This window comes from Rhinoderma darwinii, chromosome 10 (assembly GCF_050947455.1).
Source record: "Rhinoderma darwinii isolate aRhiDar2 chromosome 10, aRhiDar2.hap1, whole genome shotgun sequence".
In the NCBI taxonomy this organism is placed as follows: domain Eukaryota; kingdom Metazoa; phylum Chordata; class Amphibia; order Anura; family Rhinodermatidae; genus Rhinoderma; species Rhinoderma darwinii.
Window position 1 is genome coordinate 22,773,935 of NC_134696.1, and position 25,498 is coordinate 22,799,432.

Consider the following 25,498-nt stretch of genomic DNA (forward strand, 5'->3'; position numbering starts at 1 on the left):
TGGAGAAGTGTATTTCAAAGGAAGTAGGAAGATAGGATAGTGAAATGTTTTCTTTTTAGGTTTTTAATAAGGTTATCCAGACTTTAGAAAAATATATTGCACAAGATGGAATTTTTCTGATCCTATTGTTTCCCCATTTTCCAGAAAAAGCTCCACTCCTGTCCATGGGCTGTATCTGGTATTGCATTCAAAAGCGGCATTAAAAGTCGTTCATGCCAAAACGGCAGATCTGCGTCCCATCAATCAAAGCCCAGACCAGGCCACAGATCAAGGCAGAGATCAATCGGTGATTTGTAATTTTGTGACGTTGTCGACCTGAACAGTAACCTTCACGACCAAACATGAACGACAAGTCATTCAGATAACGGTTGTCTGAAATCCCTAATGTACGGTCTTTACTCTGTATACGACTTCACTGAGGCTGAGGAAAATCTTCATCACATTCCTCAGCATCTCCTAAAGAAACCACAAAGTATTTCATGTGCATCATCTCACGGGATTCCTCACCGGCACCTGATAAGATTTTTGCTATTATTACAAATTGGACCAAACATTTTTTTTTTTTACTCTTACAGTTGTAAAACAATCCACAATTTACCACAACCAGTAGTCTTACACTAATTGTACTGTTTTATTAACCCCAATGTGTGTTTAGAGAGTCATAGAAACACCAGGACTCAGTAGGAAAGCTCCAGAACGTTCTATCTCTAAGCAGAACATTTTCCTGGTGTTCTTGGATACCCACCAAATGTGGAGCCGATGACCCATTCTGGGCGGTGTGTCCAGGACGATGCCAATTCAATTACAAAAGGTGAACATCCAGGCTGGGAAACCAAAAAAATCAGCTAATCATAGGGGATCTACTTGATTAAAAAAGGTTGAACCCCTTTGAAGGGTTTGTCATATTATTTTCCATCTTTCTTACAACTGTTTTTGGTGGATGTTCTGGTGGATTCGCTCATCACCAAACTGTGGCTCCGGAGACATAAGGTTTCTTCTGATTTTCCTTGTAGTAATGAAGTATTCGGGTCATGATGATTATTTAATAGGCATTGGCACGGTACAACCGATGGATGACATCATATATAAAACAATGCACAATACAGGCAATAAAAAACAGATAAAATGCTAGTAATTTGCATCAACAATTTAAAGGACGTAAAGGCCCAAAGCATTTTTGCCCATAAATAAAATTACGCAACATACATGAGGGTCCTGATATGTGTATTTTGTTCCTATATATCTATGGCTCAAAATGCTAATGAGGAAAGGGTTACGTTCAACAAAAAGGGACAGGCGGATAAAAAACAATGGTTCAGACTAGCCTAACCCATCTCCCGTGAATTGTGTCAGCCTCTGCACAGGCCTAACCAAAAAGTGTTGAGGGGTAGCAGGGCACGGCCAGAGGGTCATGTCACCCTTCTGTTCTGCAAGCAATAGAGAGAGGCTGAGTGAGGGCAACAGTTGCCCTTCTGTCCTAGGATCATGGAGTATAATGGCATAAAACAGCAGCAGAAAGGGGGCCATATTTGTTTTGTCTTTGGGGCCCAGTCTGCTCTATGGTCCACCTAGTCTAAGCCTATTATAAATTATGTTGTACAGGTCCATCGCCCTATTAAGACTTTATTTTAAAGTGGCTTGTGTGCATCACGTGACCATAGTCTTGAGACCACGTCACTCACGAAGCTTTCTTTCTTGAAGTAGATGATGTCTGCTTGACAGCAGGAGAGGTTTCCGATGTATAAAGTGGAGGGACCTTCAATCCTTTCTGCTTTAGTTGTTGGTGAAAATCCGACCGGTCTGTAATTATTTTCTACAAAAGTTAAAGAAAAACAGAAGTAATGCCTTTATGTGTCTATGAGAAGTAGATGGAAATCCCATACATTGGCATAACATGAGCGGATATCATCATAAAACCCTATGCTCTATATGCGATGCAATCTAAAACCCTATATTGAGAAGCTTAACCTGTAGAAGAATTTTGCTGAAAAATAAGGAGTTCGGCGCTGCATGGTTTTCAAATTTACAATCTAACCATCAAAGAACTGGTTTTTCCTTTTCTGCATCTCTTGTAGGATTTTGAGGAAGGAGCTAACTTATGGCAGCCATTTTTAGCAGCTATGGAGCTATCATTTTGTCACTGAGTCACCCAGGCATTAGAAAAAAGCAGAGCCCCTGCTCTATTATAAACCCTTCCACCTCCTCTCTCCACAGCTCCTCTTTTTAGCTTGAACACTGAATTCAGTGCAGTGTCTGATCTATAGAGATATTGTTTTTAAGGGTATGTGCACACACACTAATTACGTCCGTAATTGACGGACGTATTTCGGCCGCAAGTACCGGACCGAACACAGTGCAGGGAGCCGGGCTCCTAGCATCATACTTATGTACGATGCTAGGAGTCCCTGCCTCGCTGCAGGACAACTGTCCCGTACTGAAAACATGATTACAGTACGGGACAGTTGTCCTGCAGCGAGGCAGGGACTCCTAGCATCGTACATAAGTATGATGCTAGGAGCCCGGCTCCCTGCACTGTGTTCGGTCCGGGACTTGTGGCCGAAATACGTCCGTCAATTACGGACGTAATTAGTGTGTGTGCACATACCCTAAAGGGGTTGTCTCATGAAGACAACCCATTATTTAAAAAAAGCTGCCATGTCGATCAACTGATCGCTGCAGGTCCGGCTTCTGTCACCCCCGGCAATCAGCTGTTTTTGTAGCTGCCAGCTACACATTTCCATTGCAGGGCTGTGACATTTCCACCAGAGATATTGATGGCATGTAGACGGGGTATGGCATTAATGTCTAATAGGCCTTGAGACCCCTTTGGGTTTTAACCTCCAGGCCAGGTACTGTGTCAGAAATGAAACACAAGTTCCTACACAGCGTCCGGTCAGGAGTGCTGTTTTCTGGAAATAAGGGGCAGAGACCATTGGTCCAAAGAAGCCTATGTCCGAACTATTTTGTTGGTACAACTTTAATTCAAAGACTATGAGCCAATGATTCGGAGTCAATGCCCACTTGACCCACCCAACTCTTGTGGTAGGATACCAGGTGTAGGCAAATGGGATTCTGGCCTATGTGTTGGGAATGGCTTCTATATCCGAAATGTTGCCTATATTTTGGTGAATAAAATCTATAATCTACTGAAGTGCTGTGGTTGTTTCTGAAGCGAACAGGCCAATGTTGAGCTCTGCAATTCTTGGATTTCATGGGTCTCTCTGAAAACCAAACCATTCAAGTGTCTGGTTGCAGGACGGATTCTATAATGAATCCTGAAAGCTGAAGAAATGAAATATTTCACATTCCTGGTAGTCACCTCTTGAGAGACGTCTGTCAACAGTCTTATATTACCCATAGTCACTAATACAATAAAGCTAAAGATTTTTTCACATCTCCAGGTGTCCGACAGTAACCCCAAGAGTCCAGTGTAAATCTCCTTAGGACCATTGGCGTATTAATGATTAATTTATGAATCCGGACCCCCAGTAATGGCAAAGACTGGTTACGGGCACCATCTTCTAATATTAATGGAAGTCCATGAGCCGACACCCCCACTGATGAAGAGGCTGCAGAACTCCATCACACCTACACATCACAGTCCCACATACTTGACAAAAGGTCACACGACTACGTCCAAAGCCACGTGGGAGCATTACCGATAATCAAGTTACATTGGGAAACTGCTATTCATACCATTAAAGGGGTACTCCGAGATCATATAACATTTGTCTAACAGCAAAAATAAGCAATAGTCCCCTATTAAATTCCCTGTAGTTCCAGCCCTCCAGCGCTGCCGCCCTGGTAGTCCCTGGCCGTCTTTGTTTACTTGCAGCGATGACATGCCTGTATACTCACGGGACTGCTATAGACAATCACTGGCATCAACGGTCTCATGCCGTACATCGATGAGGACAGTGATTGTCACGTGAATATAGGGGCACGTCATCACTGCAGCAAAAATATTATCACCATACAGTGCTTAAATAATACTAACATACAGCGCACATATAATACCGCCGTACAGTGATCAAATAACAGCTCCCTGCATAAAGTCATCTAACACCAGCTCAATACAATATCTAATTAATACTGTTTTACAATTAAGATTTGTGGGGGTCACAGGCCGTGGGTGCCAGGTTATCTGTGGCATCAGGAGCGGCTGCTGCGTCCTGTGCAACTGCTTTAGTCTCACACCCCATAAGGCCAGCCCTGACTATGGGTATGTTCACACAAGGCGTATACAGCCTACATTCACCTATACTCGGCTCTCTGCAAATTCAGACAGAAAATCCTCGGCGTACACGCTAAGACCAGGGCTACACCTAGACTTTTTGTAGTGCTACTGATTGATCTCAAGGGTATGTTCACACGCTAAACAAAGAAAACGGCTGTAAAATGCGGAACGGTTTTCAAGGGAACACAGCCTCTGATTTTCAGACATTTTTTTTTTTAAGCATCAAGCTTTTTTGATGCATTTTTGGAGCTGTTTTTCTATTGAGACAATGAAAAACGGCTCCAAAAACGTCTCAAGAAGTGAAATGTACTTCATTTTATGGGGCGTTTTTCTACGCGCCGTTTTTTCAAACAAAATGCAGTTTTGATGTTTGGAGGCGTTCAGCTTCTGTATTTTCAGCCGACTGAAAATAAGCAAAGTCTACAGCACTACACAAAGTCTAGGTGTAGCTCTGGCCTAAGGGCTTATTCAGACGAACGTGATATACGTCCGTGCAACGCGTGTGATTTTCACGCGCCTCGCACGGACCTATATTACTCTATGGGGCCGTGCAGACAGTCAGTGATTTTTGCGCAGCGTGAGTCCGCTGCGTAAAACTCACAACATGTCCGTTTATTGTGCGTACTTCGCGCATCATGCACCCATTGAAGTCAATGGGTGTGTGAAAATCACGCATGTCGCACGGAAGCACTTCCGTGGTACGCGCGTGATTCGCGCAACAGCAGTGAAAAGTATGAATGAAAACAGAAAAGCACCACGTGCTTTTCTGTTTACAAACATACAAACAATGTCATAATGATGGCGGCTGCGTGAAAAGCACGCAGCCGCGCACCATATGATCATGACACACGGAGCTGTCAAGTGCCTTTTGCGCACGCAAAATGCAGCGTTTTTTGTGTGCGCAAAACGCTCACGTGAATCCGGCCTAAGTGTGAACATACCCTATAGATATCTTTTCTACTAATTCAGTCTATTGGAGTTACATGTGCAGACCAACACCTCTTAGGGTATGTGCACACGTACACGTTCGATACGCCTGAAATTACGGTGCTGTTTTCAGGAGAAAAAAGCTCCTGAATTTCAGACGTAATGGCATGTGCAGGCGTTTTTCGCAGCGTCCATTACGGATGTAATTGGAGCTGTTTTTCTATGGAGTCAATGGAAAACGGCTCCAATTACGTCCCAAGAAGTGACAGGAACTTCTTTGACGCGGGCGTCTTTTTTACGCGCCGTCTTTTGACAGCGGCACGTAAAAAAAATGAGCGTCGGCACAGAACATCGTAAGACCCATTCAAATGAATGGGCAGATGTTTGCCGGCGCATTGGAGCCGTATTTTCGGATGTAATTCGAGGTTAAAACGCCCAAATTACGTCCGTAAATAGGGTGTGTGAACCCGGCCTTACCTGCATGGTTTCCAGGATTTCATTATCTGAGATTTCGACTTGTGGACCCTTGAATCCCGGGGCCGTGTATGCAGCCTGTAATATCTTACTGCGAAATCTTTCAAACTGCAAGACAAGCATGAAATGATAAGTGTGAACTGATATGAGATATTTCATCCCGGGCACTGACATGAGATTGCTGTATCCTGCTGATAGACGTGCAATCCTCCTACCATCCTATATATATATGGGCGCTGGTAGACAATCCCCTGTATGCCGATTCCCCCCCCCCCCCGCAACACACACACCTGCGACAACACAATGGCGGCCTCCGCACTCCAGAGTGAATACTGGAATAGTGTAAAAGCAAATATAAGTATATGTATGTGACACTAAATATTTTTGGATTTATAATGCAGCTAATTATTTAAATCCAAATAATTTATGACCTAAAAATATTAAAGGAGTTCTTAAAAATATTTCTTACATTTTTACATTTCCCTTTTAGATCGTGCCAAACATAACAATTTTTAATTGGAATAATTGTTAGAAAATGCTTCTGTATCTGGATAATGCTGTTACATACTTGTTATAGCGCCCCCTGCTGTTCTTCTGAGTCCCAGCTAATCTGTCCAGTACTGGTGGTCAGACATGCTCAGTAGATCAGTCCCACCACCTGGATCCTCTTGTACATGGGCTGTGCAGTAATTCCTGCTATAGCCCTAGAAGTGACTTACCGACACATGGACCTTCTGAGAAAAGAATCAAAAGAACACCAGGGGGCGCCATAACAGGCATGTTACAGCAGTATCTACACACAGCAACATTTTTACAAATATTTTTAATTGAAAATTGTTCTGTTTTGTGTGATCTAACAGAGAAATGTAAACTGTTATTTGTGACAAACTCTTTAAGTTATTCCTGTATATTATTAACCTGTGAGAAGCTAAAAATAATGCAAAAGCAAAAGAATTTTGCCTTAAATAGAACAGGTTTAGAGCACCACCTTGTGGTTGATATTTCAATTGCAGTAACCTAGTTAATAAAAAATGCGGTCAAGGGTGGATTGCAATAAAACAAAAAAAAAAGCCATTACTCACCCAACAGCTCACCCGGCGTTCCAACATAGCCAATCTGGTCTTCCCCACCACTGTTTGTTGACATGACTGGAGCGATGACGTGGCGAACGTGTGATCACTGGTGGCGATCACGTGATCACTGCAGCCAATCACTGGCCTCAGTAGGTATACGGCATGGGACAGGTAATGAATTATATGCATATTGGACTGTATTTCATGCAAAAAATATTCCTATCCCAGCAAAATAAAGCCTGTGCTTCACCATGAGGGTATGTTCACACGGGCTATTTTCAGCCGATTTTCGGGCCATAAACGTCCTGAAAAACGGCTGAAAAATCTGAAGCAGAACTCCTACAAACATCTGCCCATTGGAAATACGGCGTTCTGTTCCGACAGGGTGTTATCTTACGCCTCATTTTAAATTTTACCTGCACTTATCTGCGGTTTTGATGCAGATTTTCTGCACCAAATTACGCGACATGTGCATATAGCCAAAGGGTTGGAGCTCCAAATCCTCTGCTTAACTTTACTCAGTAATAAAGTTAAAATATACAATTCTGGCTGGATAAAGTTACCACTAGGGGGAGCTTACTGTAAAAGAATGTGTCTAACTATGTATGCAGTAAGCTCCCCCTAGTGGTAGCTGCAGGAAGTCTGAATTGTATAATTTTACTCTATGGCAATGCATGGAGCGCTGTATGAGCAACCATTGTAACCATTTACATGTAAATATTCATAGCAAATATCGTGACCTGTTAACTCAACCTGTTACTTTGTATTTGCTTTTAACATTTCACATCATGCAAATTGCTGAGTATATGACACAACTTCACCAATGTGCAAGAAACCATCTGTGGCACCTCCAGTGCATCTGTCACCTATATTTCCTGCTAAATTTAGAAATCTACATGTGAAATGTCTCCTCCCAATCTAAAGCATTCAGCCTGGCAAAATAATTGCTGCCGACTTTTACCCTGGTCTGCATTGTCTCCAAAGCCACTTTGACGTGTTGTTCAGAAGATGCCAAGTCTTCGACTTTACTCTTGATCTGACTTCTCTCCCCCTCCTGCTTCCTCACTTCTGTCTGATATTTGGTTATCTCCTTCTGCAGTCTCTGAATTTCATTCTTTAATTCCGCAATCATCTCGTTCCTTCTCATCACCTCAGACTTCAGTTCACACATCATCTGCAATGTAGAATATATTCATTACCAGGTGACCTCCTGATATTGTGCTCTCATACAGGTGGTCACCAAGGTTTCTAGTGTTAGATACAAAATGTTGGCTCTATTAGGATCATTTGGGGTAATACATCTGGAGGACCATCAGTGCCCATTAAAATGATCTGCCATATGTAATACTCCATTCTTTTTTCTATATATGTTAAACTTATGGCACACTTAAGGGGGCTTTTCAGAACCCCCCCAAAAAATAATAATCTGTAGTTATCATTGGGGTCGCAAACAACCGTAATCTCAAATACATTACTAGGCCCTGTTATTTTTTTATTTTTTTCAAAACAAGGGCCACCAATGTATGAGCTTGAAGGACCCCTTAAAGAGGCTCTGTCACTAGATTATAAGTGTCCTATCTCCTACATAATCTGATCGGCGCTGTAATGTAGATAACAGCAGTGGTTTTTATTTTGAAAAACGATCATTTTTGAGCAAGTTATGAGCTAGTTTAGATTTATGCTAATGAGTTTCTTAATAGACAACTGGGCGTGTTTTTACTTTTTACCAACTGGGCGTTGTGAAGCGAAGTGTATGACGCTGACCAATCAGTGACTAATCAGTGTCATACACTTCTCATTGTTCCAGCCCAGCATGATCCACAGCACAGTGTGATTGTGCAGTGAAAGAAGTAAACACGCCCAGATGTTACACACACAAGACACGCCCAGTTGGAAATAAGAGAAAACACGCCCAGTTGTCCATTAGAAAGACTCATTTGCATAAATATAAAATTGCTCATAACTTGGCCAAAAATGATCGTTTTTAAAAATAAAAAAAAAACGTTACCGTTATCTACATTGCAGCGCCGATCACATGCAATAGGAGATAGGGATTTGATAATCTGGTGACAGAGCCTCTTTAAGTTTAGAACGTGAGAATGTCTACTGGTTGGGAAGCATTGCCTGTACATCAGTCTTCATACCTCTCTAAAACTGTAGTTCTCCTGCTCCAAGGTCGCCATCAATTCTTCATGTTTTCTTTCTTCTCGCAAGCTTGAAAACTTCAAAAAGAATATGAACATGCATTAAAAAGCTGTGTCAAGAACACAGAGTTTCAATGCTTATACCATATCAGTAATAGTGTAGAGTGGGCAGCTATGGAGGCCATAATACAAAATATCAGGGATAACCTCCTCAGTACAAAATCTAAAACAATACGTGATAATCCCCAGTCTGTTATTTGTCTACTGGGAAATGGCCCATAGCCTTAAAAGGGTTGTCCACTTTGGATAATCCTATTTATCCCCAAATGATAAACTGATCACAGAGTGATTGAGGATCCTAGCAGCCAGTGCTCAATTCCCCTGCAGCACCACCACAGGACAAATTAAGCATTACACAGTTCCCAGTGAAATCAATGGGCTATGCATGTTTTGCATGGATCCTGCAGAGCGGAAGACCCTCTTTGTAGTCACTTTCCACTCCGGTTGAGGTTCACGAACGTGGGACTCACTTCTATTAACTCAAAATTCCCAAATACGTTGTTTAAAAATGGGTTTTCAAAAACAAACCACCCCTTTAAGCTCTAAAGCGCGTGAAACCGCTGGACTTCCACAGAAGTGTGGAGAAAAAACAGAGTTGCCCATTATTGGCAGGACCTGTTTCTAAACATCCAAGCAAAGTCATTCAGACACTTCCTATCAAGCACTTGTACAAATACGGCCCCACATATTCCAGATCGGGGCCTATGACCAAAAACTGGTGATATATGTAGACTAAGGCTTGTCTGCTCCTTTAGTAAAAATAAGTCATGAAACCTGTGAGGTTACACGTCTTGGCTAATCAGCATTGCCCCATTACTCTTTTATTCCTTGTGGAAATGTATGAATAAATTGACAACTGGGTGTAATGAGTTGGGGGGGGGTGTCCCTACACAATCTGACAATGTTCAATCAGTGCTGATAGTTTCAGACTTAACAGGGACACGCCCCTTTGATATGGGGAATGGTAACACCCAGTTGTCAATTTATTTATACATTTCCAGGAGGAATAACAGAGGAACGGCACAGTGCAAAGTTCGAAGAAAAGATGCTCCAACATTGTTATATCACGAGGAATACAAGTATTTGCTAGAACAGACGTGTCAGGGGAGCTGACAGGCCTTCTTTAACCACCATAGATATTTGTAGCTTATTGATAGGCTATGTCATATGTTTATGAGGGGTCTGACCGCAGGGACCCCAGCCAGTATCGAGAATGGAGGTGCCCAGTCCTCTTTTCAGATAGAAAGTGGCAGCAAATGGGTGGTCCCTGTCTATTGAAGTCTGTTGGATGTATAGAAACAATGTGACTGTATAGGCTATACATGCTATATGATCCGCCTAAAAGTGAAAACTACTTTATATGACATTCCAGGGCAAAGGATACAGGACATATGTGTTGGTCAGGCACTGTCACCTGAATGTCACCTATGTAGCTTTAACCTAAATGTTGAATGCCTATTACAATACAGAAAATAAAAAAGTGAGTGTATTTTTTTAGCTGCCAAACTGGTCAAGCGGGTGCAGATAATTCTAGATAATGATTGGGATTGTCGTGAGAACAATGGTGGAGTGACTGCATCCAGTGATCATGAGATCTGCTGAACAGGACTCCATGTAGTTCCCCCGAGCAGGATGACAGTCGTGATGGACACCGGTCTGTACCTTCTTGGACATGGCCTGTATCTGTATCTCTCTCTCCTTTAGTTCTCTCTGTAAAACTTCTTTCTCGGAGGCAGATTTTCTGATTTTGGACTCGTGGGACGAAACTGCTTTTTGCAGGCAGGAAATTACTCCTGAGAATAGATAAAATATAATGATATTCAACTGTGTGCAAATAGTTTCATTAGTATTATGGATCTCTACTGAATCAATTTCTTTCTCTCCTTGAAGCCCCTTTATGGATTCTGCAGGCTGTTGCAGTTGGTTACCTAGCAACCACTTGACTAGCTCTCTGGGTGACCACCTTGTGAGTACATGTAGCTATTTGTATAGAAGTGGTCACAGGAAGTTCTACTTGCTGTACAGTACACTGTCTTTCCATGCTTCACAGACTAATTTAGATCACTTGGAAGGGGAAACATTAAAAAACTGTAAAAAAAAAATCATGTAACATCAGGGTGATAAAGTATGTAAGACTAAGGAAAAAAATGCTTTCATTTTATCAATTGAATAGGTCTGGACAACCTCCTATCTGCAAGATCCATATCATTCAATCTCACACCCATCTTAATAATGGAAACGACCTCTGACCTTGACCATCATGGAATTTAGCATAATAGAAGACCATGGAACAGTTAATTTTATATTTTGGGTGGCGTTCTAACCTTTTGACATCTCGTAGTCCTTCTTTATGATCTCCATGTCCTCCTGTAGTTTCTGGATGAGTTGACTCTTGTCCTCCGGTTGATCCATGGACACATGAGACATTTCTTCATCTTCTTTTCCAGCTACAGTGTGTCCAGTTTTATCTTCTGCTGTGATGTCATCAATTAAAACCTGATTAAAAAGTAACACAATGTTCTGATTGTTTTCATTGTAAAGAGTCAACAAGTTTGTTGTCAGATACACCCCATACAGTTTAGCTGAGCTTCTATGATGCAGGAGGACAGTTAGTTTTTCCTACATCAGATTACTGTACAGTGACAGGACAAAGGAGTGCTTGGAGACTTTAGTTCTGAAGCCTGCAGAATTATAAATGCAGCTCTGCAGTATAATACAGGCTGTTACTCAGGATCAGTACAAAAGACGTAATGCAATGTATGTTCACAGTGACTCCACCAGCAGAATAGTGAGTGTAGCTCTGAAGTATAATACAGGATGTAACTCAGGATCAGTGCAGGATTAGTAATGTAATGTATGTACACAGTGACTCCACCAGCAGAATAGTGACTGCAGCTCTGGAGTATAATACAGGATGTAACTCAGGATCAGTGCAGGATAAGTAATGTAATGTATGTACACAGTAACTCCACCAGCAGAATAGTGACTGCAGCTCTGGAGTATAATACAGGCTGTGACTCAGGATCAGTACAGGATAGGTAATGTAATGTAATGTAATGTAATGTAATGTATGTATACAGTGACTCCACCAGCAGGATAGTGAGTGCAGCTCTGGAGTATAATACAGGATGTAACTCAGGATCAGTACAGGATAAGTAATGTATGTACACTGTAACTCCACCAGCAGGATAGTGAGTGCAGATCTGGAATATAATACAGAATAGTGAGTGCAGCTCTGGAGTATAATACAGGCTGTAACTCAGGATCAGTGCAGGATAAGTAATGTAATGTATGTACACAGTGACTCCACCAGCAGAATAGTGAGTGCAGCTCTGGAGTATAATATAGGATGTAACTCAGGATCAGTACAGGATAAGTAATGTAATGTATGTACACAGTGACTCCTCAAGCAGAATTAAGAATGTAGCTCTAGAGTATAATACAGGATGTAACAAGTTAAAGGGAACCTGTCACCAGCATTTCACCTATTGAACTTTACTTATCCCTCGCTGGCCGCTGCTATCAAAAGTTCATTGCTGTTATCTCCTCTCTTAAACTCCTCCTCCGACTGTAAATAACGGTCTGCAAACGTTTTGCTCCTTTTAACGTAATAATCCGGTGTCCCGTTGCACGCACATACCAGAATAGGACATAAATGCGCAAGCTCAGGATTTTGTGTGGCGAGGAGCTGTCAATCAAAAGTAAGGAGGCGGGGTAAACTCGGAAAGACTTGAGGAATGAAGATATGACTCTTCTCAAACGAAGATTAGACTCTTTTCAATGAAGTTTTGACTCTTTTCTGCTCATTAGCATACGGTGCGGGAACACTAAAAAGCTGAATACTAAAGCTACAGAGCCGACTAAGAAGAAATTATAGGTTATATAGAAATGATTTTTCACCCACTACCACCAGGTATTGCTGGTTTAATAGGTGAAATGCTGGTGACAGGTTCCCTTTAAGTAATGTAATGTATTCACAACTTTTTATGTAAGTTTGCAATTCTATATGTAAACTGAAAAATGGTGTTCACAGGTGAACATATTCTGTAACATTATATCCCATCTATTACCACATAAGTGTTTTGGTCTTGATTTTGTTTTTTTGTTTTTTTTTTAAACATTGGCCCTATGCTGGTGAATGGAATAACCCTCCAATGTACTTCTATACTGGAATAAGCAACATTGTTTTAGACTTTCTTTCCTTTTATAGACATAATTGTGACCGTGATTTTACCACATGTCGCCATGTAGTCCAAGCCTAAAGGAGCGCAAAACCTCATTAACACATATAGTCCTCTGAAGTATAGATATATGAGTTAAAGTAGTGATCATCGACGAGGGCTTTCCCTAGACTTCCCTAGAAGAACACTACTGTTAGCCTCTCGCCAGCCTGAAATGGCTGATAACAGGGAACAAAAATGTGTATTTAGCTGTACAGCAAATGGAGAGTAGACGTTGTGCCACTTGAGAAACATAATTACTTATTACCTCTGTTTCTATTTGTATAATTTGACTTTTCTTCTGGTTTGCAGACAGACTTTCTGCCAAGGACACAGCGGATGCACTTCTGTATGATCTTATTAATGGGTCCTTATGACTTGATCCTGATTGTGATTTTCCTTCTGTTACGCCTGTGCGGGAGTCTTGAAAGGCTGAAAATGTATTCTCTAAGTGCGAGTTTAAGTGATCAAACAGGTCTATAGATGACTTGTCCTAAATACAAAAGGTAGATTGTCAGCAGGAGTGATGTCATGTTATAGGCTGCATGCGTCAGTCTGGAGCGCTAAAGCCATTGTAATTATCATCAATGGAAGTCAATAGAGCTGGAATCATCTGAAGTCTAGGATCTCAGGGGTGTACACAGCCTGTCTCTAGGGGTTCTTGTGCAGCATTGCTCTGCTTTTAGTAGGTGCAGTAGAGACTGAGATCATAACCTCCCCCAAGGTAAGGTAATTTATTTGAGTGGGGGTACATGGCTTAGAAAAATTGAGAAACACTGATCTAAAGGAAACCTCTCCTTCACTGAAATCTGCTGGACACCTTGAAAAGAATTCGAAGAGCATTTTAAATTATCTTAAAGAGGTTGTTCAGGATTAGAAAAACATGGCTGCTTTCTTCTAGAAACAGCGCCACACCTGTCCATGGGTTGTGTCTGGAATTGCAGCTCAATTCCATGGAAGTGAATGCATCCTGGACCACCCCTGTATGTAGGAAAGATGGGTGACGACAAATATAGCAACCCACATGGGCTGTCACTTTGTCACTTTGAACAGAAATAGACCTAATTATGTAGCAATATGCCAAGCGGGGATGTTTTACTGAATAACTAGGCAGGCTGGCTATACAGGAGTTGAAAAGTTGGATGACAAGCCCTTTAGGAAGTGTAATTGTAGCCATATTTGTTGTCACCCAGCTTACCCAGGAAAACAGCAGCGTGACAACAAACTGCAGAAACAGCCGAACAAAATAACAAATACCAAAAAAATTGATGCTCCAAATGTGGAGACCAGGTGCAGTCTTGTTCTGGAGACTCACGATCAATACTCACCACCCACCCTTCTACAGCATGGCAAGTAATACTGCCAGGCTTCATTGATCCCTTAGGGCAACCTGCTGGGTATGGTGTCTACTGGTAATAAACTATTGATTTTTTGGTGGAGTTTCGCTTTTCCAAGTTTTTGGAGTCTATCTGAGACACCCAGTCAGTGTATAGATACCATGGTTGATAACAAACGTCTTCTAGATCATATGTTTTTTTTTTTTTAATACATTGTTTCATGTCTAACCTCTTCTCTTCTGGTCTGTAGGTAGACAGATCTATGGACATCACTCTGGAGCTGTGATACTTCATTCCTTAGATTGGAGATGATCTGATCCTTCCTCTTGCATTCTACCTCATACCTGGAAAGCCGGTTTATCTCTTCTCCCAGTTTAAGAAGACAACGCTCCTAAAAACATGTATATTTCTTTTAAAAAGCATCAAAGGAGTGACGAAAACTGTTCTTCTACCATTGTGCTCTGTGTTGGTCTGGCAGTTATGCTCATGACTTTTCTTCCTCTTGTAGCTGAGTACAGAAAGTAGCTGAGTTACAGTGGCCATTGTTAGCAGCTGTTGAGCTATTATGTTGTCACAGAGTCACCCAAGCGTCAGAGAACTGCATGGTCCCTGTTCTTCCCTACTCCCCTAAACCATATATCTTACGTCCATACACCACTGTGGCCCCCACAGACCATGTGCCATTTATAAATGCTGGTGTCTCCTTATATGCCACAGGGGACCCCTCAGATACTTGGGCTCAGATGTGACTACTAGCTAGTGTGTGAGATAGATAGATTAGATAGATTAGATAGATTAGATAGATAGATAGATAGATAGATAGATAGATAGATAGATAGATAGATAGATAGATAGATAGATAGATAGATAGATAGATAGATAGATAGATAGATAGATAGATAGATAGATAGATAGATAGATAGATAGAATAGATAGATAGATAGATAGATAGATAGATAGATAGATAGATAGATAGATAGATAGATAGATAGATAGATAGATAGATAGATAGATAGATAGATAGATAGATAGATAGAGATAGTTACCTTCTCATTGAGAATACTTATGTACCATGGAGTCTTAATCTCTACAGAGGTCAGGTAGGTTTGCATGTTTGGATTCCCACTGTAATGTAGATTTACTAAGGAGCCGTCTATGGACATGTTGCTCTTGGAGAACTCCGAAGCGATATGGATGTGAGGAAGTTTTCGGTCTATTAACGATAACATGAGAGTACATAAAGCTATAATAGTTACGATAGATAAATAGATAGATAGATGGATAGATATGAGATGGTTAAGATAGATAGATAGATAGATAGATAGATAGATAGATAGATAGATAGATAGATAGATAGATAGATAGATAGATAGATAGATAGATAGATAGATAGATAGATAGATAGATAGATAGATAGATAGATAGATAGATAGATATGAGATGGTTGCGATAGATAGATAGATAGATAGATAGATAGATAGATAGATAGATAGATAGATAGATAGATAGATAGATAGATAGATAGATAGATGATAGATAGATAGATAGATAGATAGATAGATAGATAGATATGAGATGGTTACGATAGATAGATAGATAAATAGATAGATAGATAGAAAACAAATTTACTCCCTTAGAAAGGGCAATAGTTACCTGTGGAGAAAGCAGAGGTGCTACGTTTACTGCATCCGTGTGATGTTCCATTAGATGTATGCAAGTCAATGACTTGAGAGGAGCCACAGCTATCAAATGAAGAAGCTGGACTCAAAGAAAATGTAGGAGACTGCAGGGAAATAAACACTGCTGGGAATTCTCAACCAATTTACTGTAAATATAGAAGCACAAACCAGATACCTAAGGGCTCATGACAGACATACAGCCTCTGTGCACTCTGTTGGGTGCCGCATGTATGGAGATATTCTTCCCTAGAATGCTTCTTTGGGAGAATATGTCCATACATATGGGGTCTGATGGAAGATGCCATGATTAGTTGGATAAATTATTTGTACAGGATACACCTTATCCGAAACAAATTGTTTGCTGGTTATCCACAGTTCCTAAGATTTGTTCTAAATGTACTTTCATCTTTTTTGCGAGGTAATAATTTACACTTTTAGGGCTTGATAGCACTGTGTTTAGATCCGCACCACAGCTGCAGAGTAAAAAAAAGTAAATACCACCATACAGTGCACAAATAATACCATCATATACTTCTCTCATAATACTACCATACAGTGCTCAAATAATACCACCATAAAGTACTCACATAAAGCCACAATACAGTGCTCACATAATACCACTGTACAGTGCTCAAATAATACCACTGTACAGTGCTCAAATAATACCACCACACAGTGCTCAAATAATACCACCACACAGTGCTCAAATCATACCACCATGCAGTGCTCAAATACCACCATACACTGGTCAAATAATGCTAAAATAAAGTGTACAAATAACACCACCATACAGTGCTCAAATAATACCAACATACAGTCACCAAATAAAACCAATATACATGAGGTCGTCTAATAACAGTCCTATTGTAAAGGATCTGCCAGGCACAGCTTCTGTGTCGACGCCCGTGGGTAATCAGTCTGCACCTGATCCTAAGTCTAAGAGAGTGACACGATCTTCTACCAGTCAGGCTGGGAGGCTGAGGAGTGGGAGAGCCTATCACAGCCTGGCCAGACGGAGCTAGCTCCCGCCCTCTGTCTATTTATACCTGCATTTCCTGCTCCTCCTTTGCCTGTGATTCTTTCCTGTTTCCTGGCTCTGCTGCTCCTGCTATGATTATTGACCTTGCTTCATTTTGACCCTGGCTTTACTGACTACGCTCCTGCTCTGCGTTTGGTACCTCGTACACTCCTGGTTTGACTCGGCTCGCTCACTACTCTTGTTGCTCACTGTTTTGCTGTGGGCAACTGCCAAATTTCCCTTAGCTTCTGTGTACCCTTGTCTGTTCGTCTGTCATGCACTTATTGAGCGTAGGGACCGTCGCCCAGTTGTACGCCATCGCCTAGGACGGGCCGTTGCAAGTAGGCAGGGACTGAGTGGCGGGTAGATTAGGGCTCACCTGTCTGTCTCCCTACCCCATCATTACACCTATACATTGGTTAAATAATTCTGCTATGCAATAGTATTAGGATTGGTGGTAGCGCCTTCGCTGTATACATTACTTGGATTTCGTAGGAGTGGCCGTGTTCCCTCGCTGACTTGCTGTAGTTGTCCCTGCGTATATCTGATTTAGGGATCTTCCATACGGCTGTTTGGGGTCTGCGGGTACCCATCCACTGCAGCTCATGATGACTTCCCATCTTTATCCCAGGATTTTCTTTCATCTCCACTTTCGGGCCTGTGACCATTTCAGCTCATTCTAAAAAGCAAAATTCACCATCTATAAAAGAACGTGGAGGACAGGCTTGGAATAAAACAACGGCGCTGACGCTACACGGCTGCGGGGGAAGTCGTCCGAGCTTTTGTCTGGGATGTTTCCCTGGATACATAATAATGAATGTACAACCTAGAATTAGGGAAGGCTGCTGCTAATTATCTCATATAAAGATGGTGTTTATGACCTGCCAACCTGCGCTAGGTAACCCCCCCCCCCCTCCTCCGGTGAAGTCTTTTCACCCATTATATCTCTTTATAAAGACCCTTTTACACGGGACAATTACCGGGCAAGCGCTCGTTCGTCGGCTGATCCGCTCGTTTATAATAGTCGCTAGTCGGCAGCATATCTCCCTGCGTAAACTCTTGTCTGGTGCGGATGCCATCCTTGTCTGGATATACCAGTCCCTGAGCTGTACATTGGTGTAGTGCAGTGTTCCCCAACCATTGGCTCTCAGGCCCCCTGCATGTGGCTCCCCAGTTAACAGCGGCATATATTATTACTAGTGACATTATGTATGTCATAACATCACTATGCAAGGTTACATTCCCTGCTGCTCCGTTTCGTCTACAGCAGTGTCAGTCTTAACTGTAGTTCTTGCATTCTATTCATGAATCAGGAGTATGAGGATGAGCATCGTGTATGAAGAGTATATGAAACTGTTGCAAGGCGTGAAATAAGACAACGGATAACAACAGAAGCTGGCTACCCTTCCACTGCCCGTAGGGATTACCACCCTGACTGGCACTGAAAATGAATCTATCAATAACAATGTAGAGTTATATGCCATTTAGTCTATGGAAACCGGGTTGTTAACCACTATCCACACTGTAATGTCACCTCTCCGTATACTATTAGTAATGTTATGGAGACTCGTAAAGTCAACAACTTTGTGGGTTTTAGTATCTAGGATGCGGGCGCGAGCAGTAATTCGATCAGGAGGTTGTAAAGGGTTAATCCTTGACTTTTGACTCTGCAGGTTTTACTGAAGATATGATCTTAACTTCCTCACATACACCCTTCTCATGTAGTCCAGGAATCGTAGACTCATACAAAGTATCCTACTGAGAAATCCTCTGTAACTTCTGTCAAGTTGTTAAATATTCCTGCTGGAAAAGCTGGGTGACAACCGATATGGCCTCTTTACAGTTTTGCCACCCAGCTTTACGACAATCCTGATAGCCAATTGCACTAGTCCTGCAGAGATACATCCTCTGCTCACATCTATGGCTGTATGGTTTGCAGTTCAGGAGTCTGGGAGAGCTGGGTGACTATCTCTGTAAAGACAACTATATTGTTGGTAAGTAAATATTCCCAGAAACAGATATAACTAAGAAATATTACAACTTGACAAAAAGAACAATTTTAGGAAATATTTTCTGGTGTTTCCTATGGAGAAAAAAGTTGCAAGTGACCAAAATTTGCGAGTCGGAGTCAAAATCTTTTACCGCAGTTTACCACAATTTTATACCTCCATTTAGCCCCAGATGGCCTAGGTCCAGATGCAAGAACTCCGCCAGCCCTTCTGCAACCATCACATCAATGCTGCGATCCCCCCCAGTCACCAGAACCAGGTGCAAATGCAACCTCTGCACCCCTGTAGCATATATATATATATATATATATATATATATATATATATATATATATACACAGTATATACATTGCCATAATGTTACCCCCTTCATCTGGGGTTATATGACCTTTATGCACTTTCTTAGGCCAATTAATTTGGTGTTTCTAGGGAAGTGGACAGAAAAATTATGTGAAATGAACAATTTGCATATTCTTGCCTATTTCATGGAGTCCATTGATTTAAATAAGTTTTTCGGGACTATAACGTTAATGGTCTATACTTTAGATAGGCCATTAATGTTTGATTGGTGGGGGTCAGACCTCCAGGATTGCCACCGATTAACACAGTGAAGGGGCTACAGCGTCCCCTTCATTGTTTACATAGGCACATACAAGCAGCTGTTCCTGATACTGCAGCTCGTCCCATGCAAGTGGGTCCTGGAGGCCTAACCCCCACTGATCAAACATTGATGGCCTATCCTAGTGGTGGTCAAACACATTCAATGGCTTCATAAGATGGTTGGCTGAAATTGGCGCGTTAGTCTAATGAAGCCATTGGATGTGTATGGCCACTATTAGGATAGGCCATCAATGTTTGATCGGTGGAGGTTAGACTTACAGGACCCAATTACATGGGATGAGCTACAGTATCAGCTGCCTGTATGGACTATCAACAGTGTAAACAATGAAGGGGGAGCGGCGCCGTAACCCCTTCACTGTGTTAATCGGTGGGGGTCCCGGAGGTCTGACCCCCACCAATCAAACATGGCCTATCCTAAGGATAGACCATAAATGTTATAGTCCTGGAGAACTGGGTTCCTTAGGATAAGTCATGAGTGCTATAGTCCCTAAGAATACAAGTGCAAATGTGAGTCTTCATACTACTACTGAGATGTCACAATGACTTAAATGTAGTAGTAAAGGACAAGAAAAATATATTTTTATATTTCGTTGTTTTTTTTGCATTTTATACATAAACAAAACTAAAGCTATATATACATATACAGCCACAAATGACACACGATTCCAGGCTCCTATAATTCTATACATGTACATGTAGTCTACCTCATGTGTGAAGCACATGAGCGTATACATACCCTAAGGAACAAGGACACATACCAAAAAAGACCACTAAAGCGGTAAATTGGGTCCAAATGACATAAAGGAATGAACACCCCAATTGCAAAATTTAAATGGGGCCTCCGTCTGGTGCTTCAAGTCCCCCCCCCCTCCCCGCTCCTCCAACTCTGCCAGAAGTGACCACAGGGGTTACCTCTATGATATTTACCTGCCAAATAGTAAAAGGTAAAAGAAGCCAGAAATCTCACCAAGCAGAATGTATAGTCTCAGGTCTTAAGGTGAGAAACAGCAGACACTTCTGACAAGGTTATTGAGCTGCCATGGAGGCAAATAACAAACATATCAATAGAGTTGGGTCTGAGCCAGACAAATCCTGATATAGGGATCTGGCTGTGAACAAAAGGTAACAAACTATTACTGAACTCTGAAGGCCCTTCTACACGGGCCAATGATCGGGCAAACGAGGTGGCCAAACACCTTAGATACAGCAGCAGTCAGACGACACTCGTTCAGCCGACAGCTATTCCTCTTGTACCTCCTATGCACTTGCATGTTGGCTTGGCTCGGCCAGGTGTCCATGTGTTCTCAATGGGGAGATGGGAGTTAGGGTGATATTACACAGCCCGACGAGGGCCATGTAAACGAGTACCGATCAACGAGACAGCTCGTTGATCGGCGCCCGTTTGCTCCTTTCACAAGAAGCCAGTATGGTGACGAGTGCTCATTACTACGATCGCTCGTCCCCATAAATTTCCATAATGTTGGCAGCGAGTCTCCCTGTTTAGACACGGGGATGTGCTGCCGACAACGACAATAGATTCAGTATTTAAAACAATACGATCAGCAGATGAACGAGCATTTCCCCATTCATTGGCTGATCATTGCCCTGTTTACACAGGGCAATTATCGGGAACGAGCGTTCTGTGATCGCTCGTTTGCCCGATAATTGGCCAGTGTAAAAGGGCCTTAAGCCGGTGCCAGACTCCTCTGCCGGCGGCTTATCTCCCTTGAAAACAATGAATCGGGCATGTTGAAATCCAACTGCCCGATCCCTCTCTCCCCATATATCTGTCTGGGAGAGTTGCGACACCCCCATACACATTAAATGGTTAGTTAGTCCCATCAAAATCGTTGGGTTCGGACAACGTTCACCTAGTGTGTATGGGCACTAGTAACCTTGTGTAATGTGCACAATGACATCAACCTACGTCCATGACGGGGGATTATTCCAAATGACTCGCTGTAATTATACAATAATTAAAGCGATCATGTAAAAAAAAGTTCTAAATAAAAAGTATTGCAAAAAAAAAAGTAAATAATTCTACAAAATACATTTTAAAAAGTTTCCAAAAAACGTGTCCAAAATACACAGGTGATCGGATCGCAAAGTTTCAACAACCTTGTGATGGGCAGAAGTGTGTGGCTAATGTGCATCTGTTTGTTTCTAGCCAATGAGATTTTTTTTTTCCCTCTCCCCCCCGTTACGCTCCTTATCATTACCTTCCTCCATATATTCTGTAATGCTTTACCCTTCTAAATGAAGAGACTGGCACAGGACTAAAAAGTTACCAGTGAGAGGCTACTGATGTACCACTGACATGTAACTCATTACAGGTAGAAGAATAAGTATAAGAACTGTATGGATATGTAATGTGGCCCCCATACATTGCTATGGGCCCATACTGTACTGCTGTTTTTACACGCCATGTTCCATCACGTTAGATAAGATACAAAGTCGCACAGAGGCGCTATACTGCAACAAAGAATACTTATGGCTCTATAATGAGGAACCATAGGGCTTTCATGTAATGCTGTACAGGCTCACGGACACACAGACCCCAGACCTATCAGCTGTTACGGCTGCCTCCGGGCACCAAAAGCTATGCAGTGGTCGGTGCCAGAAGCAGAAGATTCTGACCACTGTATAGTGGCCATGCTGGGTTACTGCAGCTCTGCTCCTATTCATTTGAGCTGCAGTACTGACCGTAGCTGACCGTAGACATCTGCTTCCAGCGCCCGGAGGCAGCCTCCGCAGCTGATCGATGTGGGGTCCGGGTGTCGAACCCCCATCGCTCATATACTAATGACCTATATAACATATAGTATAAAAAATAGCCCTGAGCCTTGACAACCCCTTTAAATTATATTGTATTATAACTTTATTGTTATTGAGACCCTGGCACTGTTATTAGGACACTATGTAGCTTGCACTGCAATTGGGGCACTGTGGCTGGCACTGTTATTATGACACTGTGTATCTCATACTGAAAGTGGGGCATTGTGGCTGACACTCTTATGAAGAGCACTGCCCCATAGAACGGGTGGAAAATCTACTATTTGACTCGGTTTCAATAATAACACAATAATAACACAATTTATACAAGGCATTGCACTACAGATAGCATGTCTCCAACACATGGAGCTCAATCCGTCTGCAAGTGTTAAATTTCAATCTGGCCAAAAGTGTTACATTTCTCTGCAGCACTACCGCAGGAGAAATGAAGTATTGCACCTTTTGCATTGAAATCAATAGGCTGTCTGTGTAATGCTCGAACATACTGGGCCCCCCAGAGTGTGAGACGCTCTTTGCGGATCCTGACAGGTGTCTCACCTTATCTTGGAGACAGGAGGCATCAACAGTTGCTGAGGACTGTACCCTCTGTACTGCACCAGTGGAGACCGAGCTGGGAGGCCGGGCAGATCTAGTATGTGCAGAGTAGTGACCACGTGTTGCTGCCTTGTCACCTCCACAATACAACTTCTTACATTCTTTCATGAAGAATGTCAGGGCGAAGCTGGGATTGGTCTGTGCACTCGGTTGTTAGGAGACGGATTGTTTGCTGGTAGGGACCAAGCACTGACTACAGAAGACTGGGCCTTTTGTATGAATGACACTGACACATTGTAGAAAAGATACAAAAAGCAAATAAATATAATAAATAAATAAATGTAACAGAAATATAAAATAAATATAATAATCAGTGCTAGAATTTATACATATATGTGCAGATATTCTGCAAGTATTATGTCAGTTGCACACGACGGAGGAGTGCCACTCGGATCGTTTTTCACGGCATCCAAGTGGCACCTGATAGTCCATGAAAACGGACCCGACTCTCCAATGCATAGAAAGATAGGACATGTCCTATCTTTCCACGGATCATGGACGGGACTCGGACGGCACATGTGCTTTAAGCGTTATTGGTGCATTTCCATTTTTTAAAACATCAAAGGCCTGGTTTGTAGATTTCGGTCATTACAGCAGATCCACGCCACTCCTTCCCCTTAGTAAAAGGGGTCGTCTCATGCTTGGGACTCCCTTTATGAGTCAGAGTGGAGAGCAGGACCCGGCTCTAACGGACCCGGAGGGACCACCATTCATTTAAATGGCTGCCGTGTTATTCTACATATGTCTGACCAGAAGCAGCTTCCCCGGCTAGAACAGGGCTTGTCTTTAAAGAAGTATTCTAGCCACAATTATTTATCACCTATGCACCGGATAGATAGATGATAAATGTTAGATCGCTGCGCTCGGCTGTTTCCATCACTCTCATAGAGATTGATAGGTGCGGCAGCATGCATGCTTTACTGGCTCTCCATTCAAACTCCACCTCGCCGCAGTCATGTGATGGAGGCGGAGGACCAGTTTTCTCAGTTCTAGTGATCGATGGAAGTCCCGGTGATCGGACCCCCACCGATCTAACATTCATGACCTATGCAGGGAATAGGTGATTAATTTTAGTATCTGTATTACCGCTTTAAGGTACATTTGCTGTATTATGTGTGTGTTTCCTCAGATGCATTCTTCTCACTGGTGCTTTACTTGTTTTGTCATTCTGTTCTTGTTGTAATTAAACTAAATCTTCATATATTTCCTGGTGCTGTTGCTGGTGATTTAAACACAGCAGGCCCAATCTGAACAAGCAGAGCTGCAGGGTAAAGCATGGAGAAGGGACAGAATTTAGACGACCTCAGGCTTCTATTAGACATCAAGCCAAGCAGCCAACACTTAAAGAAAATGTATTTCCCCATTACCCATTATCACTGATTTACATTTCTGCTGTAATGTTGAAATGTCCTCTGTTGTTTGAAGGGGCTTTCCTATAATCAATATTTATCATCCATTCACAGAATATCTGATTGGTGGGGGACTGACTGCTGGGACCCCCACCGATCATGAGAATGGGCTTACCTTGCTGTTCCTGGGAGCCCCATAGGAATGGAGCGGTACTTCGCATGCTCGGCCAACGCTCCATTTATTATTATGGGGCTGACGAATATAGCGCTTGGCAGCCCTGTAGAAACTAATGGAGTGGTGGTCCAGCATACGCACTTCTGCTCCATTCCTATGCAGCTCCTAGGAATGGCAAGGTAAGCCCGATTTCGTGATCGGTGGGGGTCCCAGTGGTCGGACCGCCACCTATCAGATATTTATCACCTATTCTGTGGATAGGTGATAAATAATGATTATGGGAAAACCCCTTTGGTGAACATGTATTGTGAGTGGACAAATGGCACCATTGGGAATAACCGACTTGGAAACTGCGGAGCACCACGTGCCTTTAATGTGAGAGGTGAACGTCATTTACGAAGGTGCGCCAAGGCCGAACAACACGCTCCAGTGGAGCAGCTCACCGTGAAAGTCAACCATGGGGCTACAACAGTTCAGCGAACCCTACAGCATATGGGGCTCCGAAGCAGACGGATGGTCACTGCTCCTATGCTAACAAAGGTGCATCGGAGAAAAAGGCTTCAATTTGCCCGGCAGTTTTGGATTTGGTCCACCGATGATTGTCAAAGGGTTGTCTTCTCCGATGAGTCAGAGAAAAAACACCCGGTAACCATTGCTGGAAGAACACAAGTCGGTGGCGGCAGCGTTATGGTCTGGGGAATGTTTCATGGCATTCTCTGGGCCCGCTCATCCATGTGGAAGGCTCTGAACCGATTTGGGTATGAATCCATCGTTGCAGATCACGTCCC

General features: G+C 42.4%; 1 protein-coding gene across 1 annotated transcript; it reads right to left on the reverse strand.

Moving 5' to 3' along the window:
* Positions 1-1,029: 1,029 nt before the first annotated feature.
* Positions 1,030-23,214, reverse strand: CCDC27 (coiled-coil domain containing 27). The gene is made up of 12 exons (XM_075840748.1): positions 23,130-23,214; positions 17,652-17,848; positions 16,126-16,255; positions 15,519-15,685; positions 14,702-14,863; positions 13,404-13,628; positions 11,240-11,411; positions 10,578-10,708; positions 8,856-8,933; positions 7,673-7,885; positions 5,642-5,746; positions 1,030-1,813 (listed from the first exon to the last, which is right to left on the reverse strand). The coding sequence occupies exons 2-12, from the start codon at positions 17,835-17,837 to the stop codon at positions 1,679-1,681; spliced, it is 1,704 nt and encodes a 567-aa protein (XP_075696863.1). The 5' UTR covers positions 17,838-17,848; positions 23,130-23,214; the 3' UTR covers positions 1,030-1,678.
* Between the last annotated feature and the right edge of the window lie 2,284 nt (positions 23,215-25,498).